The 15,944-nt window shown below is 45.8% G+C and overlaps 1 protein-coding gene across 1 annotated transcript; it reads left to right on the top strand.

The window, feature by feature from the left end:
- The first annotated feature begins 12,571 nt into the window (after nucleotides 1-12,571).
- LOC106538153 (crotamine CRO3-like) lies at nucleotides 12,572-14,970 on the top strand. Its single transcript, XM_014052573.2, has 4 exons — nucleotides 12,572-12,629; nucleotides 13,780-13,897; nucleotides 14,679-14,685; nucleotides 14,791-14,970. The coding sequence occupies exons 1-4, from the start codon at nucleotides 12,572-12,574 to the stop codon at nucleotides 14,857-14,859; spliced, it is 252 nt and encodes an 83-aa protein (XP_013908048.2). The 3' UTR covers nucleotides 14,860-14,970.
- Nucleotides 14,971-15,944: the final 974 nt, after the last annotated feature.

The raw sequence follows: 15,944 nt of genomic DNA, 5'->3' as shown, positions 1-15,944 counted from the left end.
AGTAGCTCGGCCAATCAGGGCGAGGATTGAACCGGCTCCGCCCGGGAACCAATCAGGAAGGAGTCCTTTGTTCGCGCGCTAGTATTTCCCGCGCTAGTATTCAACACCCCTCCCCCCCCAGTCAAAGAGTTCTTTTGGGAAGGGCAAACATAGTCTTGTAGGTAGGCGGGGCGGTGGCGTTCTCGCCCTGACCTTCGCGGCTCCCCGGCGGTTGTTGACGGGGGGGAAACCGCTGGCGGAGGCGTGTCCGTGGTGGGGCGGTGAACCTGCGGTTCGGGCCCGCGGGAGAGAGCTGGCCCCGGGTCCCCCGTCCAATGTCCAACTGTCTGAGGTGGCGTTTCCGTGTCAACCGGAGTGTCCGGTTGCGGTCCCGTGCAGTCTGGTTGGGGTGTAGGTTCAGAGTCTCGATAAGGGCTTCGAGGAAGGGAGTAGCCGGTTGAGGCGTGCCTGTCCGGAAAGTTCGCAACGGCTTGCCTCTCGTTCCCCGGGTGGAAGCGGTCCGATGGGGAAAAAATCAACGATGTTGGCTCCTGGTGTGAGCGGGTGTTCGCAGGGCTCGGGCCGTCTGTTTCCGCGGGAAGGCGACGCCTTAATTGGTCCACGTGGCGCCTCCATTGTGCTCCGTCGGCCAGGCCGACCCTGAAGGAACAGGGGCCGGTCAGAGCTGTGATGGTTGCGGGAACCCACCGTGGATCCCCGGAAAAGGAGCGGGCCCATACCGGATCCCCTAACTTAAACGCGTGGGAAGGGAGGGCCCCCAGGTTGCTCGGCAGATCCCCTGCGTAAAGTGGATGGAGCCTGTCTAGGGAGGTTCGCAGTCTCCTACCCATCAAGAGCTCTGCGGGACTTTTATTCGTCGTTGGGCAGGGTATGGAGTGCTGGCTCAAGAGGTAAGCCGCCACTCTTTCTTGCCAGTCGCCCTGGCCCATGCGGCCCAAGGCTTCTTTCGCTGAGCGAACTGCGCGCTCCGCCCGGCCATTACTAGCTGGGTGATAGGGGGCTGTGGCCGCGTGTCTGATTCCTTGCTCGGCCAGGAATTCTTGGAACGTGGTGGAGGTAAACTGGGGCCCATTATCGGAAACTATCACATCCGGTAACCCATGGGTAGCGAACATCTTACGGAGGGCCCTCACTGTACTCTCCGCTGTGGTGGAGGTCATGATCACCAGCTCCACCCACTTAGAGTAAGCATCTACCACTATCATAAAGTTTCGGCCGTGGAAAGGACCGGCGAAATCAATATGTAAACGGGACCATGGGCCTCTAGGGATTTCCCACTCGCGAGGAGCGGCTGTGGGGGAATTCGGCCTGGAATTTTGGCATATTCTACATCGGCCTACATAATCTGCGATTTCGGAATCTAACAAGGGCCACCACACGTAGCTACGGGCTAACGCTTTCATTCGCGCTATGCCTGGGTGGTTTTTATGGAGTGCAGGCAGGATTCGTGCCCGCAGGGCTGTGGGGATCACTACCCTATCCCCCCAGACAAGACACCCCCCGTGAAGGGCGAGTTCGGCTTGTCGCATTTTGAATGGACGGAATTCTTCCGCTACCTTTTCCGTGGGCCACCCCCTCAAAACCCATGAAGCAACCTGAGATAGGACGGGGTCAGCCTTTGTGCAGGCTGCGACGTCCGCGGCCGAGACAGGGAGGTCGGATTCGGCGATGGACAGAACAGAGAGCGCGGGCACGTGGGCTGTGTCCGTCTCTGGCAGAGGGCAACGGCTTAGAGCGTCTGCGTGCCCTAGCTGTTTGCCCGGACGGTATAACAGCGTATACGAATACGCTGTTAGAAACTCCGTCCACCTAGTCATGCGGGGGGACAAAATGGGGGGAGTTGGCTTGTCGCCCGCCAGTAGCCCCAAGAGGGGCTTGTGATCCGTGACCAGGGTGAAATTCCTACCGTAGAGGTAGTCATGGAACCGCTTAATGCCGGAGACTGCAGCCAGAGCCTCTTTATCGATTTGGCTGTAGTTCCGCTCCGTGGAGGAGAGTGTCCGGGAATAGAAAGCTATGGGGGCTTCTGAGCCGTTCGGGAGGACGTGGCTCAGGACCGCCCCAACGCCATAGGGGGAGGCGTCGCAAGTCAGAATTAGAGGCATCCTATCGCTGTACTGGATTAGGACTGCCGATGAAGTTAAAATATCTTTTATAGCCGCGAACGCGTGCGCTTCACGGCTACCCCATTTCCAGGCCGCTGACCGGTCAAGTAGTCTGTGTAGCGGCTCAGCTAGTGACGCCTTGTGGGGGATAAAAGGGGCGTAGAAGTTTAAAAGCCCCAGGAACGCCTGTAATTCCGCCCTAGAGGTGGGTGCGGGTGCGTTTTTGATGGCGGCAACTTTGGAAGGAGTGGGGTGGATGCCTTGGGCATCAATGAGGAACCCCAAGAACTCAACTTTGGGAACAGCAATTTCGCATTTGCTGCGCTTTAATTTCAGTCCTGTCTCCCTGAAACGTATGAGGACCTCCCGCAGTGTTTTCAGGAGTTCCGAGTGACTGGGGGCTGCGACCAGGACGTCGTCGAAGTAGGGGACGACGCCTGGGAGCCCGTGGAGCAACCGCTCCATGAGGCTCTGGAAAATCCCAGGGGCAACCGAAACGCCGAATTGGAGACGGCGGCAACGGAAAGCCCCACGGTGGGTGACGATGGTCTGGGCTGCGGCCGCATCGTCATCTACGGGAAGCTGCTGGTAGGCCTGTGCCATGTCTAGCTTAGCGAAAATGCGGCCCTGTCCTAAGGAGTGGAGTAGGTGCTGCACTACGGGAACCGGGTACGGGTTTGCCTGCAGGGCCAAATTGATGGTCGACTTGTAGTCGGCACATATTCTCACCGATCCGTCGGGTTTGACCGGGAGGACTATGGGGGTTTCCCAACGGGCGTGATCTACGGGCTCGAGTACCCCTTGCTCAATAAGTTTGTCCAGTTCTGCGTCTACTTTTGCTCGCAATGCGAAAGGAACCCTGCGTGCCTTTAGTCTAACGGGAGCTACCTGGGGATCGAGGCAGAGGGAAATGGGGGTGCCCTTATAACAGCCCAATCTCCCATCGAACACGTCTGAGAACTCGTCTAGGACGCTATCTACGGCGAGGGGAACTACCCTGTGTACCCCTTCTATGGTGAGGCCCAAAGCGGAGAACCATTCCAACCCCAGGAGAGCGGGCAGGTTGTTCCTAACGACTAAAACTGGGAGTTTCCCTTTAAAATTCCCGTATTCCACCCGGATGTGGTATATCCCGGCTGTGGGAATCCCATTCCCCTGGTAGTCTAGGAGGGAGACCCGGGCGGGGCGCAGCTTTCTCTGGGGAACCCCGGGGCAAAGGCGGGAGAACAAAGCCCAAGATAGGAGAGAACGGGATGAACCGGAGTCCACCTCCATTTGGCACAGCTGACCTTCGAGCCGGACGGCGGTGCTTATTTTCCGGTGGCCAGCAGGAACGTGGGATGCCTGGTAGACCACGCAGTCAGCGCTGGAGGGCTGGTAAGTTGAGTAGCAGTCCTCAGTGCGCTTCGCGGGACGCGGTTGCTGGCGGCGTTGCGGCGCCGGGCGCTGGTTGCTGGGTTGCATGAACGACGGGGCTGGCAGGGGAGCCCGGCATACTCTGGCGAGGTGCCCTTCTCCTCGGCAGCGGCGGCAAACGGCAGAGCGGTACGGGCAGGCTGCGCGGCTGTGGCGGCCGCCACATCCGCGGCAAGGTGCGTTTGATGCTGGCTGAACGGGCGCCGGCGGTTGCTGGGGTGGCCTCTGCTTCGGCTGCATCCTCATCTGGCCGACGATTTCCTCCTCCTCCTCCTCGTCTTCGGCAGGGGAGAGATCGTCGACGAGGTTCGTCTGGGTGGACGGCCCCGCGGCGGGTTGTGCGGGGGGGTTTAGCTGGAGGCGTTCCATGTCGGCCGTGGATTGTTCGGAGAGTTCGGCTGCTCGCGCTATCTCCACGGCTTGCATCAGGGTAATCTTGTGATTCCGGAGTAATCGGCCGCGTAAATGTGCGTCGCGGACCCCGCACACAAACTGTTCCGCAAGATTCTCCTCCAGGTCTGCGAAATCACACTGGGCGGCCACGGTGCGCAAAGCCTCCAGGAAATGGCTAATGGACTCGTTGGCCCTTTGTACTCGGCGGCGGAAAGCGAAACGGCGTGCAAACAGAGAGGGTGAGGGAGCGTAGTGGTTCCTAAGCCTGGACATCAGCTCGGCCCACCCAAGTTTGTAGGCTGGCCTCGGGGCGGCCAGGGCTCTCGCAGAGGCGAACATGGACGGCTCACAGCAGGAGAGGAAGAAACTGCACTTCTCCTCGTCGGTCTGAGCCTGGTTTTTCGAGGCGATCAGGTAGCATTCGAATCGCTCCATGAACCCGTCCCATGATTCCCCGGTGGCTCCGCCGAATGGCGCGAAAGGAGGAAGCGATGACGCCATCGTGGTGTGGAGCCGGAGAAAGAGAGAGAATGACGGAGAAAATTTCGCGTTCGCTGCCGGCGTTCTTGGTCCGAGGATAGCGTGCTAGCTGGTTCAGACGCGGTGGCAGCTGGCTGTTCTTCTCCGTGGTCGCGGGAATCGGGATCCCACCTTCGTCGCCAGTTTTGTATCTTGGAGCGAAGGGAAGGACGCGACAAGAGCTAAGAGGAAAGTGACTTTATTCAGCTCATAGTAAACTGCGATTCAACGTGGCGTGTTTCGCGCCCTACATTTATACCCCCGGGTTTGAACGAGGAGCCAATAGGGCGTCGAGTAGCTCGGCCAATCAGGGCGAGGATTGAACCGGCTCCGCCCGGGAACCAATCAGGAAGGAGTCCTTTGTTCGCGCGCTAGTATTTCCCGCGCTAGTATTCAACAGAAACCAGATAATGACATCAATTCATTAAACTCTCTTTGCTAATCCAGATTGTTTCAGGGACAGATTCAACATCCTTCCCTCAGCACTTCTGTATGGGATATTTTGTAAGGTTCCTAGGACCAGTCAGCCCTGTCCTTGTGCTAAGGGTTCAGGTTCATATCATCCTTCATGTGCTGTTACATTGTGCATTTCATTACAATACCGGAAGAAGGTTTATCTTTTCTTTATCTTTCCTTTGTTCCCTTTTACTTCAGGTCTTTGTTATTTGGGATGGAGCTTCCGCATAAGGAAACTCTGTCCCATATCATAGTCAGGTTTTGTATAACGGCGGTGAATGTCTGTAAACAATTGGTCTTAGGTATACATTGTTAATTGATATTTTTACTTTAATGTCTTTTCAGTGATCTATGACTCAAAGTTCAGATTTTAAGAATTCATAGGATGATTTTTGTCCATGAGGTTATATTTCTTTATTGTAAATTTAATATTTGTATCCTTTTCTAAATTTAGGCAGTATAATGAAGGAGAATTGGAAAGTAAGTGAAAAAGACTTCAGTGGGAGGAAAATTAGGAAAGTTCAGACTTTATTTATGATTATTATGTTTCTTACACTATGTACACTATGTTTATATTCTGATTTTGCAAATTATATTTTCATTTGTGCATATCATAGATCGCATTAGATCGCATCGCTTTATGACCATAGGTATAACAGTGGGTTCACAATAGTATCCCTTTTTTGGTTGCACTCCCTTGTATGTGTGAGTATGTTTGTGTTTCTAACAGATCCTACCTGAGCCACACTTTGATATTTTTATTTTATTGTAATCTTTCCATTTGTATTATGTTAGTGAGTAAAATTAATATCATACATCTGTTTGTCTTCCATTTAACTAAAAGAATCATCCTGGAAAGGATCTTCTCTCTCATGCAGATTTTCTCTTACTACATCTTCCATTCTTTTACCAAGAGCCAGCCTATGCTGATATTGAGTCATCAGACAAGGACATTCTTATTCTAAGTAGTATCCCACAGGATATTGCTTGATTTTTTTTAATTTAAAAAATGGATTCTTAAGTATCTGCATAGGCTGAGTCTTGTATTTTCCATTGTGTGGTCTTAGTCAATAGTTTAAATTTGGTTTTGTTCTATTCTATTTCTACTTCTGCTCAAGCAATCACATCAGCTGAAAGATCTCAGTGGCAAAATAACTGCTTCAATAAATAAAGAGATGAGAAAGAAGGAGACTGTGTGACTTTATGGAATAATGTGTGGTTGAAGAAGAAGGAACACATTCCACACTGAAATGTAGGCAAAGAGATATAGCACACAAACACACATTTGCCTAGTAAAATGAATATACTGTTCTCAAATCCATCTTAAAAAGCTGCAGAGTATCTGAAATGCTCATTTAGCTTTATTTGAAGGAATATTTGCCAAATTTTACTTCAATGTATAAATGTTTTTGAGATTGATACATAGCAATTTGATTCATGTAAAGAAAGATAAAGTGATAGCAGGCAGTAATATCAGGTCATTGGCCATAACTTGAAGACATCCAGGGTGGTAGATGGAGATGGTATTATTTTCCAATGGAGCTATACAAATGAGATAAAATAATAGGTTGATCAAAGTAAGTTTAAGGTAAATTCTGTTATGTGAAACAGAAAATCTCTCCTGCCCTTCTTTCTGCCTTTGAAACATTGTTTCCTCTTCAGGTCAATGCCTTGAAATGATGTACAAACAAGAGTATCCCAATGTACATCAGTGGCATTTTTAGTAGAGGAGTGTTTATTTACCGTCTACAGCATTTCCATTTCCATGGACAGTCCAGTTGCCCAATGAAGATTCCTGGACAGCGAAGGTAAAAGCATCTTCCTCCTCGACTCTTACATTTGTGATGGGCATTACCTGTGAAAGGAAAAAGAGTAGACAGGGAAATGATAAGTAGAGATACCTTGTTATTTAGATATATTTTTTTCTTTCTAAGACATCACTTTCTTCTACAGAATTGTAGGATTCCTATGAATTCAGAAAATTCTCTCTGGCCAAGGAATCCATTTCTGCTAATGTCCCTTCAGCCCCAAATATCATCTATCAACCCAGGTTTTAAATCTGGCCAGAGTTAAACTGACAGGTAGTATGTAAGAAAAAGATAAGATTCAGACCAAAGAAAGTCTTGCTATGATATATTATCCTGCTATCAGTGATGATCAAACTTGCTTAGAAGGTAGTGAGTCATCAGTCATTTCTAAATTATCAATAATTTGGTTTCTTACCTGGTTCAGACAGGGATGCAAGGAAAAGGAATGTGAATAGCAGATAAAGGATCTTCATGCTGGGATTGGTTCTGGGCCAAATCTAACTTTTGGGACAGGACACAGCTCTCCATTTATGCATTTATAATGATTGCACAACACTGCCTCACTGAACTATTGCATCTACTCTTAAATGTAATTGGCCTTGTCGTATTTCCTTCTATTGAAATATTCCTGAGGGTAAATTTGCAAAACTCCTTGCAATAGGAAGAGAGTTAGTTGAATAGTTAAATGGTTCTCTGTGGAATGATAATTGTTTGGCTCCATTATTGAGTGGCCTGCAGAGTTGACATAATTAGAAAGTTGCAAATGAATTATTTATTAGAGAAGATTAGTTTATTTATTTTATTTATTATTAGTTTGTCAAACAAGTACAAAATATCAGGTATAAATATAAACATGGATATGGATGAAGGAAATGAATGCAAATAAATGGGGACATTAGGATGGGGGTGGTTGGCACGTTGGTATGCTTATGCAGGCCCTCTTTAAGGACATCTTAGGAATGGGGTGTAGTCCACAGTAGACAGTTTAAGGTTGAAGCTGTGAGGGTTTGAAGATGTAACAACAGAGTCAGGTAGAGCATTCCAGGTGTTGACCACTCTGTTGCTGAAGTGGTATTTTCTGAAGAAGAATAAATCCACCACAAGAAAAATAAATCCATCTCCACTTTTGTGGTCTAACTCTCTCCAGGCTACTTTCCCAGGGTCATTCCTCAATCACTTAGATCTTTTACCTCAGATCCCTTGCAACTTCACAGACAGAAAGATCACCATGGGTCTGGGTAGCAGGAGGGTGGCTGGGCTCTGAGGCCAAAGATGGAGGTAGTGGCGGCCAGAGGCAGCAGTGTTGGTCAGCTGCAGCAGAACAGAGCATTGGTTGATTTATGGATTGCTCGGATCTCTTCCTCTTCCTTCTCCAGGGCTCCCAGAAGTTGCAAGAGGTTGTAATGAAATCAAAAGTCAGTATATTTTGTATTTTGTCCCTTTTGTCTCCCCGTTGCTCAGAAAAGGAACTTCGGGAAGGTCCTTTGCTAGCAGGCAGGTTCTAGGATGCCTGCCGCCACCAAAGGGCCTTCCCGCAACGGGAAGACAGAAGGGACAAGATACCGTCCGTTTTCCCCGTGCTCAGAAAAGCATATAGCCCCCGCCGCTTCTGGACATCGATTGCAGTCGTGAGGAGTTGAGGAGAGCACGGAGAAGAGCGTGAAGGTTCTTGGCACTCCGGGAAGCCGCGAAAGCGGAAGGGAGAGGCGCGTGGCTTGGTTTAGACTTGGTTTAGATGTCACAGCAGCAGCCTCAAGCGCGCCGATCTCGGCGTTTTTCGCATCGGGGTGTGCTGCAAATGGGAGTGAGTGAAGACCTTTTCCAGATTGCTGGTGGTGGAGGTGCGGGCCCATCGCCCTGTACTCAGAAAAGCAAGTCCTGGGAAGTCCTTTGCGCCGGCCAGAAAAAATCTTTGTTCACACCCTCTTGCAGCACGCTACGATGCGAAAAACACCAAGATTTGCACGCTTGGGGCTGCTGCTGCGACGTCCAGGGAGGCTAAACCAAGCCACGCACCTGTCCCAGCCGCTTTCGCAGCTTCCCAGAGTGCCAAGAACCTTCAAACTCTTCTCCGTGCTCTCCTCGCGACTGCAATAGACGTCCAGAAGCGGCGGGTGCAGCCGGATTGGAGAACTTTCTCTTCTCAGAAATGTCTTCTCAGTGGAGCTGTGGCAGCCTGCCTGTCCCTTTCAGGTACTTCGACCCGCAGGAGGGAGGAGGCCGGGGGGGGGGCATAAAGGGAGCCGCAGTTCCTCTGTGAATGGAGAGGAAAAAGTTTGGCTTCTCCCTGTCATTTAAAGGCTGCAGCAGGGAGAATCCCAACTTTTTTCCTCTCCCTCCATTCAGAGCGGAACTGCTCCAGCCTCCCCACCCCACACAAACACGTCGCCCAGTAATGGGGCTAGCCTGCTCTGTCCCACAGTATTTAGGTGGCAGGGTCCTCTGTTTTAAGGGGGGAGAATTTGGTTGCAAAAACACCAAGGGGGAGGGGGCAGACTTGGAGGGCCTGTTTCTTCTTCCCCTTTTCCTCTCAGCCCCGCATATCCAGAAATCTCCCCCGCTCCAAGCAGCAACTGAGACCATGCAGGGGGGAGGGGGGCAGGAGAAGATAGTCGGACAAGAGAAGTTGAAAATCAGGAAAGACGGAGCAATTGTCCAGCAAGAGGGGTTTCTGCAAAAGGGAGGGGGAGGGGACAGCTTCCAAAGACTTTTTGCTTTTAGACATAATTGCCATCAGAGCAGATGTTGGGGGGCAAGGAAGAAAGGGATCCCGGATGCCCAGCACCTTGAAGAGGTACGCGCAGAGGGGGTGACAGGAGGAGAACTGGAGGGGATTCCCTCAATCGTCTTCCTTTGTTCCCCTCCCTGGAGGGAAGACCAACAGCGTTTTGCAAAACAGGGAGTTTCCCCTTAAGGCTCCACCGTGTTCCCACGTTCTATATCTGGATGGATTCGCCGGTTTGCTCCTTGCCTTGATCGGGGCCTGTAGTGTACACGCAGTGGGCGAAAGGAGTGAGTGTGGGGAAGGATACTGGACAGGAAAGTCCATTGGAGTTGGCCGGCTAATAAATTCAAATAGGTAAATAATTAAAAAAGAAACTTTGGGGGCTACAGGACTTGGGATCCTGGGGTCAATCCACAGATTGCAAATCGTGTTTCAGGTACCCCAAATTGGGCTTTATATTACTCAACCGGAATCCAATCAGCACGTGACTCGTGCTCCTGCAAGAGATCGGCATCTTTTTGCAAATTCAGAATGTTAAAAGGGTCTTTATCAGAAGGAACCTATATGTACTTGCAAGTAAAATAAAAGCCAGATTATATGCAAAGACAACATCCCCACCAAAGTTTTTTTTAAAAAAATATTCTTGAATGTGTAAAAAGGAATGACAATTGTAATCCATCATTTAGAAATTTCCAATTTGTTCTGCATGCCCATAACTGAGTTTGTCTATTTATTAAATTTATATACCTCCTATCTCACTAGCTTAACTGATTCGGGACAGCTTACAATGCCATAAAAGCTAATAGACAAGCATTAAAATTAACAATTAAATGAAGGCTAAAAATCCATGAGGATGAAACACTGCAGGGATGGTCTTTTTATGTTTGTCTCTTAGGGACAGCACCACACCTCCATATTTTCTCTCAGCCCCTGCTTTGATTTATTTATTTGATCAAATTTTGAAACCAACCATCTCCCTCACAAAGGGATTCCGGGCAATGTACAAATAAAATATTAACACCTAAACAAAAAGGCATATAAAATTTGAAAGAGGCAAAGATGATTAAAATGCTAAAACTGAATTAAAATTAAAACTTTCAGTTTTCTCTTGCATCAAGGCTCTCCAACAGAAGAGACTCTTGATAGCTCCAGGTTGTAATGAGGGGTTGTGGGTGCTCTCTGAGCTTGGTGGTTTTCTTACAGACATTTCATTACCAAACTAGGTAACATCATCAGTGCTAGAAGGGAGGGAGGTTGGGGGGAAGGAGGAGAAAGATAGGACAAAAAGGAAAAAGATAAGGAGGGAGAGGACTGTGGGGTCCTTTGGTGTTCTCTGAAGTTGGTGGCTTTTAATTATTTTTAGGGAATTTTTATTTATTTATTGTTTATAGAATGTTTGTTACAAGAAATGTTATTCCTTTTTGCAAATGTTTTATTTGTGATGCAATACATTGCTTTTAAGAGTACAGGTTGGTGCATGGTTTATGTGTCTCAAGGTGGCTGCTTTTCTATGGGTGGGCCAGGTTGGTGCAAGGCAGCTTTGCCAGATTTTGTGTGTTTCTGTGTGATACCTGGTTGTTTAGGTAATTGTGAGGTGGTTGCTGGTTCTGTGAGCTTCCTGACACTGTCCTTTATAATTTCCCACAATACCTTGATGGTTTTTATTCCATGGCTTTGTCTTTACTGTTCTTAGGGTTAGGGAAAAAAACTGGTTTAATCTGCAGTCTTTTGGAGGGAAATTGTTATTTTTTGGTGTTTTCCTGGCATTATCATAGTTTGTGTGTGTAGGTGTGTAATGTCCCGCAGTTATCTACACATTAATAATGATCAAGTGCTAAAAATACTTCCTTATACATTTTAGTGACCTTTCCTTACATAATTGGTGTTTTCTTTCATACTTTTAGATGTCTAATTGCTGTTTCTGTTAGTTAGCAATTGATAAAACAAATCACACGTGAAAAAATATTCAAAGCCTTCTTGATTTTAATTGTCAATTTATTCATTCCTGCACATTCTAATATTTATTCATTTTCATATCTTTGTTTTTTCCACTGTTGTGCAAACACAATTCCAACAGCTGTTAACATGTGTAAAATTAAATATGCATTTATTCCCTTTGAAATACAAATAGTAAGTAGTAAGCTACATACCTTCACATGGCTGGCAAGCCACTCCCACCTGGTCATATGGCTGGCAAGCCACTCCCACCCAGTCACATGGCCAGCAAGTCACTCCCACAAAGGAGGCCACACCCACAGAGTAGGTTCCAAAATTTTTTGAAACCCACCACTGGCTACCAGGGATTGAATTCTTAATCTGCTGAGTGGGAGGCAAGCATCTTCACTACTAGGCCACCATGCCACTCATGAATTCAAGCTTAAAAGAAGCACCAAAAGAAAATGATAGCAATTCCATCAGGACAGCAAAATAAAGAAACAGAATTCCTTCTTATAGTGGAAGAGAACCTCTGAGGAATTGCAGACAGATTTTGCTCAGAAGAAGCAGCAAGATCTCCAACCTCAGGCAACTGGATATCTTGTGTAGACTTTGAATGTGGGTATAGTCCTGAAAGGTTGAAGGTTAGTTAATGGGCTTTAGTAAGGACATCTTTGAATAGGATCTCCTGCTTGGGCTTTCTCGTTTTAAAAGCAGCAAGCGAGTTTGGAAGGAGCATAACATCAGAGACTAAAAAGAATAAAGTAGTGATTAAACAATGAGTTTATTAAAGTGGCTACATCAAGGTTCAATTAAAAGAGTTAGAGAGAGGCAGAGAGATTTCTCAGTATTAATCGATCATAGCTACTTTTCATACAACCATGCATAACTAATCTACCCAAATAAGTAATTCATTTGCAAGTTACTAATTATGTCAACTCTGCAGATAATAATAGGCTGAACATTGATCATTCCAAAGTATCTTAGATATAAGCAGAACTTTTTAACTATTCAACTAATTCTTGAGCTTGCAAGGACTTTGCAACAGTTAACCCACAGGAGTGTTTCAATAGAAGAAAATACAACAATGTGAATAACATTTGACAGTAGTTGCAATATTTCACTGAGGCTGTGTGATGCAATAATTATAACTGCATAAATAGAGAACTGTGTCCTGTCCCAGGAGTAAGATTTGGTTCAGAACCAATCAAAACATGATGACCCTTTATCTGCTGTTTGCATTCCTTTTCCTTGCATTTCTGTCTGAATCAGGTAAGAAATTAAATTACTGATAATTGAGAAATGACTGATAACTGACTACCTTCTAAGCAAGTAAGATCATCTCACTCAGAGCAGGATAATCTTCAACTTCTTCTTTTAGTTTATGTTAAAAAAACAGCTTTGAGCATTGTCGACTATTGACAACATGAGCCTTCAAACATTTGAAGAATATGCCATTGATTTTTCCTTTGGATCTAAACTCGAGATCCAGGGAGATAAACAGCATCAAGGAGGGACTGGAAAGCCAATTTATTGATTTACTCTTCTCTACAAAGCATAACTGGAGGTTTTATTATTGTAATAAAATAGCTAATTTGGACATAGTGCCAGGCTTCCAGAAATTATGTAGTGCTTTTGGACTTGGCTTGATCTAGGATGGTCACAGTTCCCCAGTTGAAAGTATGTTGAAATCTGTCCCTATGCTGTGAAATTAAAGAGTTTTCACTTTCCATGAAACCTGCTACTTGCTGTTTATGGAAATGGGAGGAGGAAGGAACATTAGATACATTTGCCACCTTGAGTTATTTTAAGAAATAAAGATGAGATAAAAATAAATAAAAAACTAAATGTTAATTATTTAGTGAATCTATTGATATTCAATTTGTAAAAAAGAGAAGATATTGCAGGAAAATGTTCCAAATGCAACACTTTTAAGAACAGAGACGAGCAGCATTAGAAAAGAAGAGGAAGAAAGCCAAAAGTAAACCAGATCCTGAGGTTCAAAGGAAGTTAACTATTCTCACTCAACTTCTCCATCCAAAACACCCAGCAGAACTAGCCAGGGTAATTCAGGATTATTTCTTAGCAAGCAAGGATCCATAGTAATAATGGAGAGAAATATATCACCGCAACATCTTCCTTTGGTGTGAATCAGATTTTTTCCTCCATACTACCTTTATAGAGACAGATATACCTGCCAATTCAGCTCTGGGCCAAGCTTAAAACCTGTGTTGATATATGATATATTATGGCTGCTGAAGGTAGATTAGCAGAAATGGATTCCTTAGTCAGAGAGAATTTTCTGAATTCACAGGAATCCTACAATTCTGTGGGAGAAAGTGATGTCTTAGAAGGAAAAAAAAAGTATCTAACGAAGTATCTTTCCTTATCATTCCCCTACCTACTCTTTTTCTTTTCATAGGTAATGCCCAGCGGTGGTGTCATCGTCGAGGAGGACGCTGCTTTAGCCATCGCTGTTTACAAAACTTTGAAAACCTTGGCAAAATTGACTGTAGACAGAGTCATGTATGTTGTCGACCGTAAGTAAACATTTCTCTAATAAAGTTCCCAGAGATTTGGATACCCTTGTTTACATTCCAAAGTATTCCAAGGCATTGACCTGAAAAGGAACAGGTCTTTCAAAGGAAGAAAGATGGGCAGGAGAAATTTTCAGGTTCAGATAACAGAATTTACTTAAACTTACTTTGATCAACCTATTATATAGACTGCTTAATAGCAGTAACTAGGAGAGGGATATTGGTGTCAGTGGAGAACCAGTTAAATATGAGCCAGCAGTGTGTGGCAGCAACCAAAAAAGCAATCCTAAATTGCATTAACAGGGAGATGCAATCAAGATCAAGTGAGGTATTAATACTATTCTATAAAACCTTAGTAAGACCACACCTAGAATACTGCATCCAGTTTTGATCATCACACTATAAAATATGTTGAGACTCTCGAAAAAGTCCCGAGAAGACCAACCAGGATGATTAGGGGATTGGAGTGTAAAACATATGAAGAATGGGTTACAGAAACTGGGCATGGCTAGTCTAGTGAAGAGAAGGATCAGGGGAGACATGGTAGCAATGTTCCAATATTGAGTGGCTGCCAAAGAGAGGAAAGGGTCAAGCTATTTCCCAAGGCAACTGAAGATTAGACAAGGAATAATGGATGGAAATTGATCAAGGAGAGTCAATCTAGAAATAAGGAGAAATTTTCTGACAGTGCAAACAATCAACCAATGGAACAGCTTGCCTTCTGAAGATGTGGGAGCTTCATCACTGGATGTTCTCAAGAAGAGATTGAGCTGCCACTTATCAGAAATGGTGTAGGGTTTCCTGCTTGGGTGGGGGGTTGAACTAGTTGACCTACAAGGTCCCTTCCAACTCTATTAATCTGTTACATCTGTTATTATTTTATCTCATTTATATAGGCGCAATGGAAAATAATGCCATCTCCATCGAGCATCCAGGATGTCTTCAAGATATGGCCAATGACCTGAGATTACTGCCTGCTATCATTTTATCTTTCTTTACATGAATCAAATTGCTATCTATCAAATTCTAAAATATTTATGCATTGAAGTAAAATTTAGCAAATATTTCTTGAAATAAAGCTAGATGAACATTGCAGTTTTTTGTGTGACTTTTTAAGAGGGACCTGGGAGCAGTATATTCATTTAACTATGTGTATGTGTGTTTGTGTATCAAATCTCTTTGACTACATTTCAGTGTGGAAGGTGTTCCCTGCTCTTCAATCACACATTATGCCATAAAGTTACATAGTCCCTTCTTCCTCATCTGTTTATTTATTGAAGCAATTATTTTGCCATTGAGGTCTTACATCTGATGTGGTTGCATTAACTATTAACTAAAATGGGAAATGAAAGATCCAGCCTATTCTGATACTTAAGAATCTCTTAAGATTTTTTTTTTCCAAGCTAAATACTGTGGGATACAGGGGTGGGTTCCTGCCAGTTTTAACCTTTTCTATAGAAGAGGTTCCACAAATCTACAGTGCCATTTAGAACTGGTTCCAGCTTCCTCCCCCCGCCCATCCACACATCATCAAGATGAAGAGTGAGTGGAGGAATTCTGGGAGTTGAAGTCCACAAGTCTTAAAGCTGTCAAGTTTGAACACCCCTGGGTTTTTTTTCCTAAAGGGTTAGGGGTTCAAGGGTCTTGTAACTTGGCAGCTTTAAGACTTGCGTGCTTCAAATGCCAGAGTTTCTGAGACAACATTTTGATTGCTAAGCAAGAGTATTGTTAAGTGAGTTTCACCACATTTTACAAGTTGGCCAAGTCCACCCAGTCTCATGACTGCCAAGCCACTCCCACTCAGTCACATGGCTGGCAAGCCGCTCCCACCTGGTCACATGGCCGGGCAAGCCACTCCCACACAGCAGGCCACACCTACAGAAGAGGTTCTAAAAAAATTTGAAACCCACCACTAGTGGGATACTATTTAGAATAAGAATGTCCTTGTCTGTTGATTCAGTATCAGCATAGGCAGGATCTTGTTAAAGGAATAGAAGTCATTTAACTAGAGGAAATCTGCATAAAAGCGTTGGAAGAAAAATCCAGTCCA

This window comes from Thamnophis sirtalis, unplaced genomic scaffold (genome assembly GCF_051295495.1).
Source record: "Thamnophis sirtalis isolate CommonGarterSnake01/CBP01778 unplaced genomic scaffold, rThaSir2_p1.2 scaffold_6, whole genome shotgun sequence".
NCBI lineage: Eukaryota > Metazoa > Chordata > Lepidosauria > Squamata > Natricidae > Thamnophis > Thamnophis sirtalis.
The sequence above is the reverse complement of the archived record's forward strand: the minus strand, read 5'-3'. Positions and strand labels throughout refer to the sequence as shown.

What these genes read in the sequence shown, in the direction of transcription:
- LOC106538153 (XM_014052573.2), top strand. Translation starts at nt 12,572, where the DNA reads ATGATGACCCTTTATCTGCTGTTTGCATTCCTTTTCCTTGCATTTCTG. An exon ending in TGCATTTCTGTCTGAATCAG is followed by an intron (nt 12,630 to 13,779) that starts GTAAGAAATTAA and finishes TTCTTTTCATAG; the next exon opens with GTAATGCCCAGCGGTGGTGT.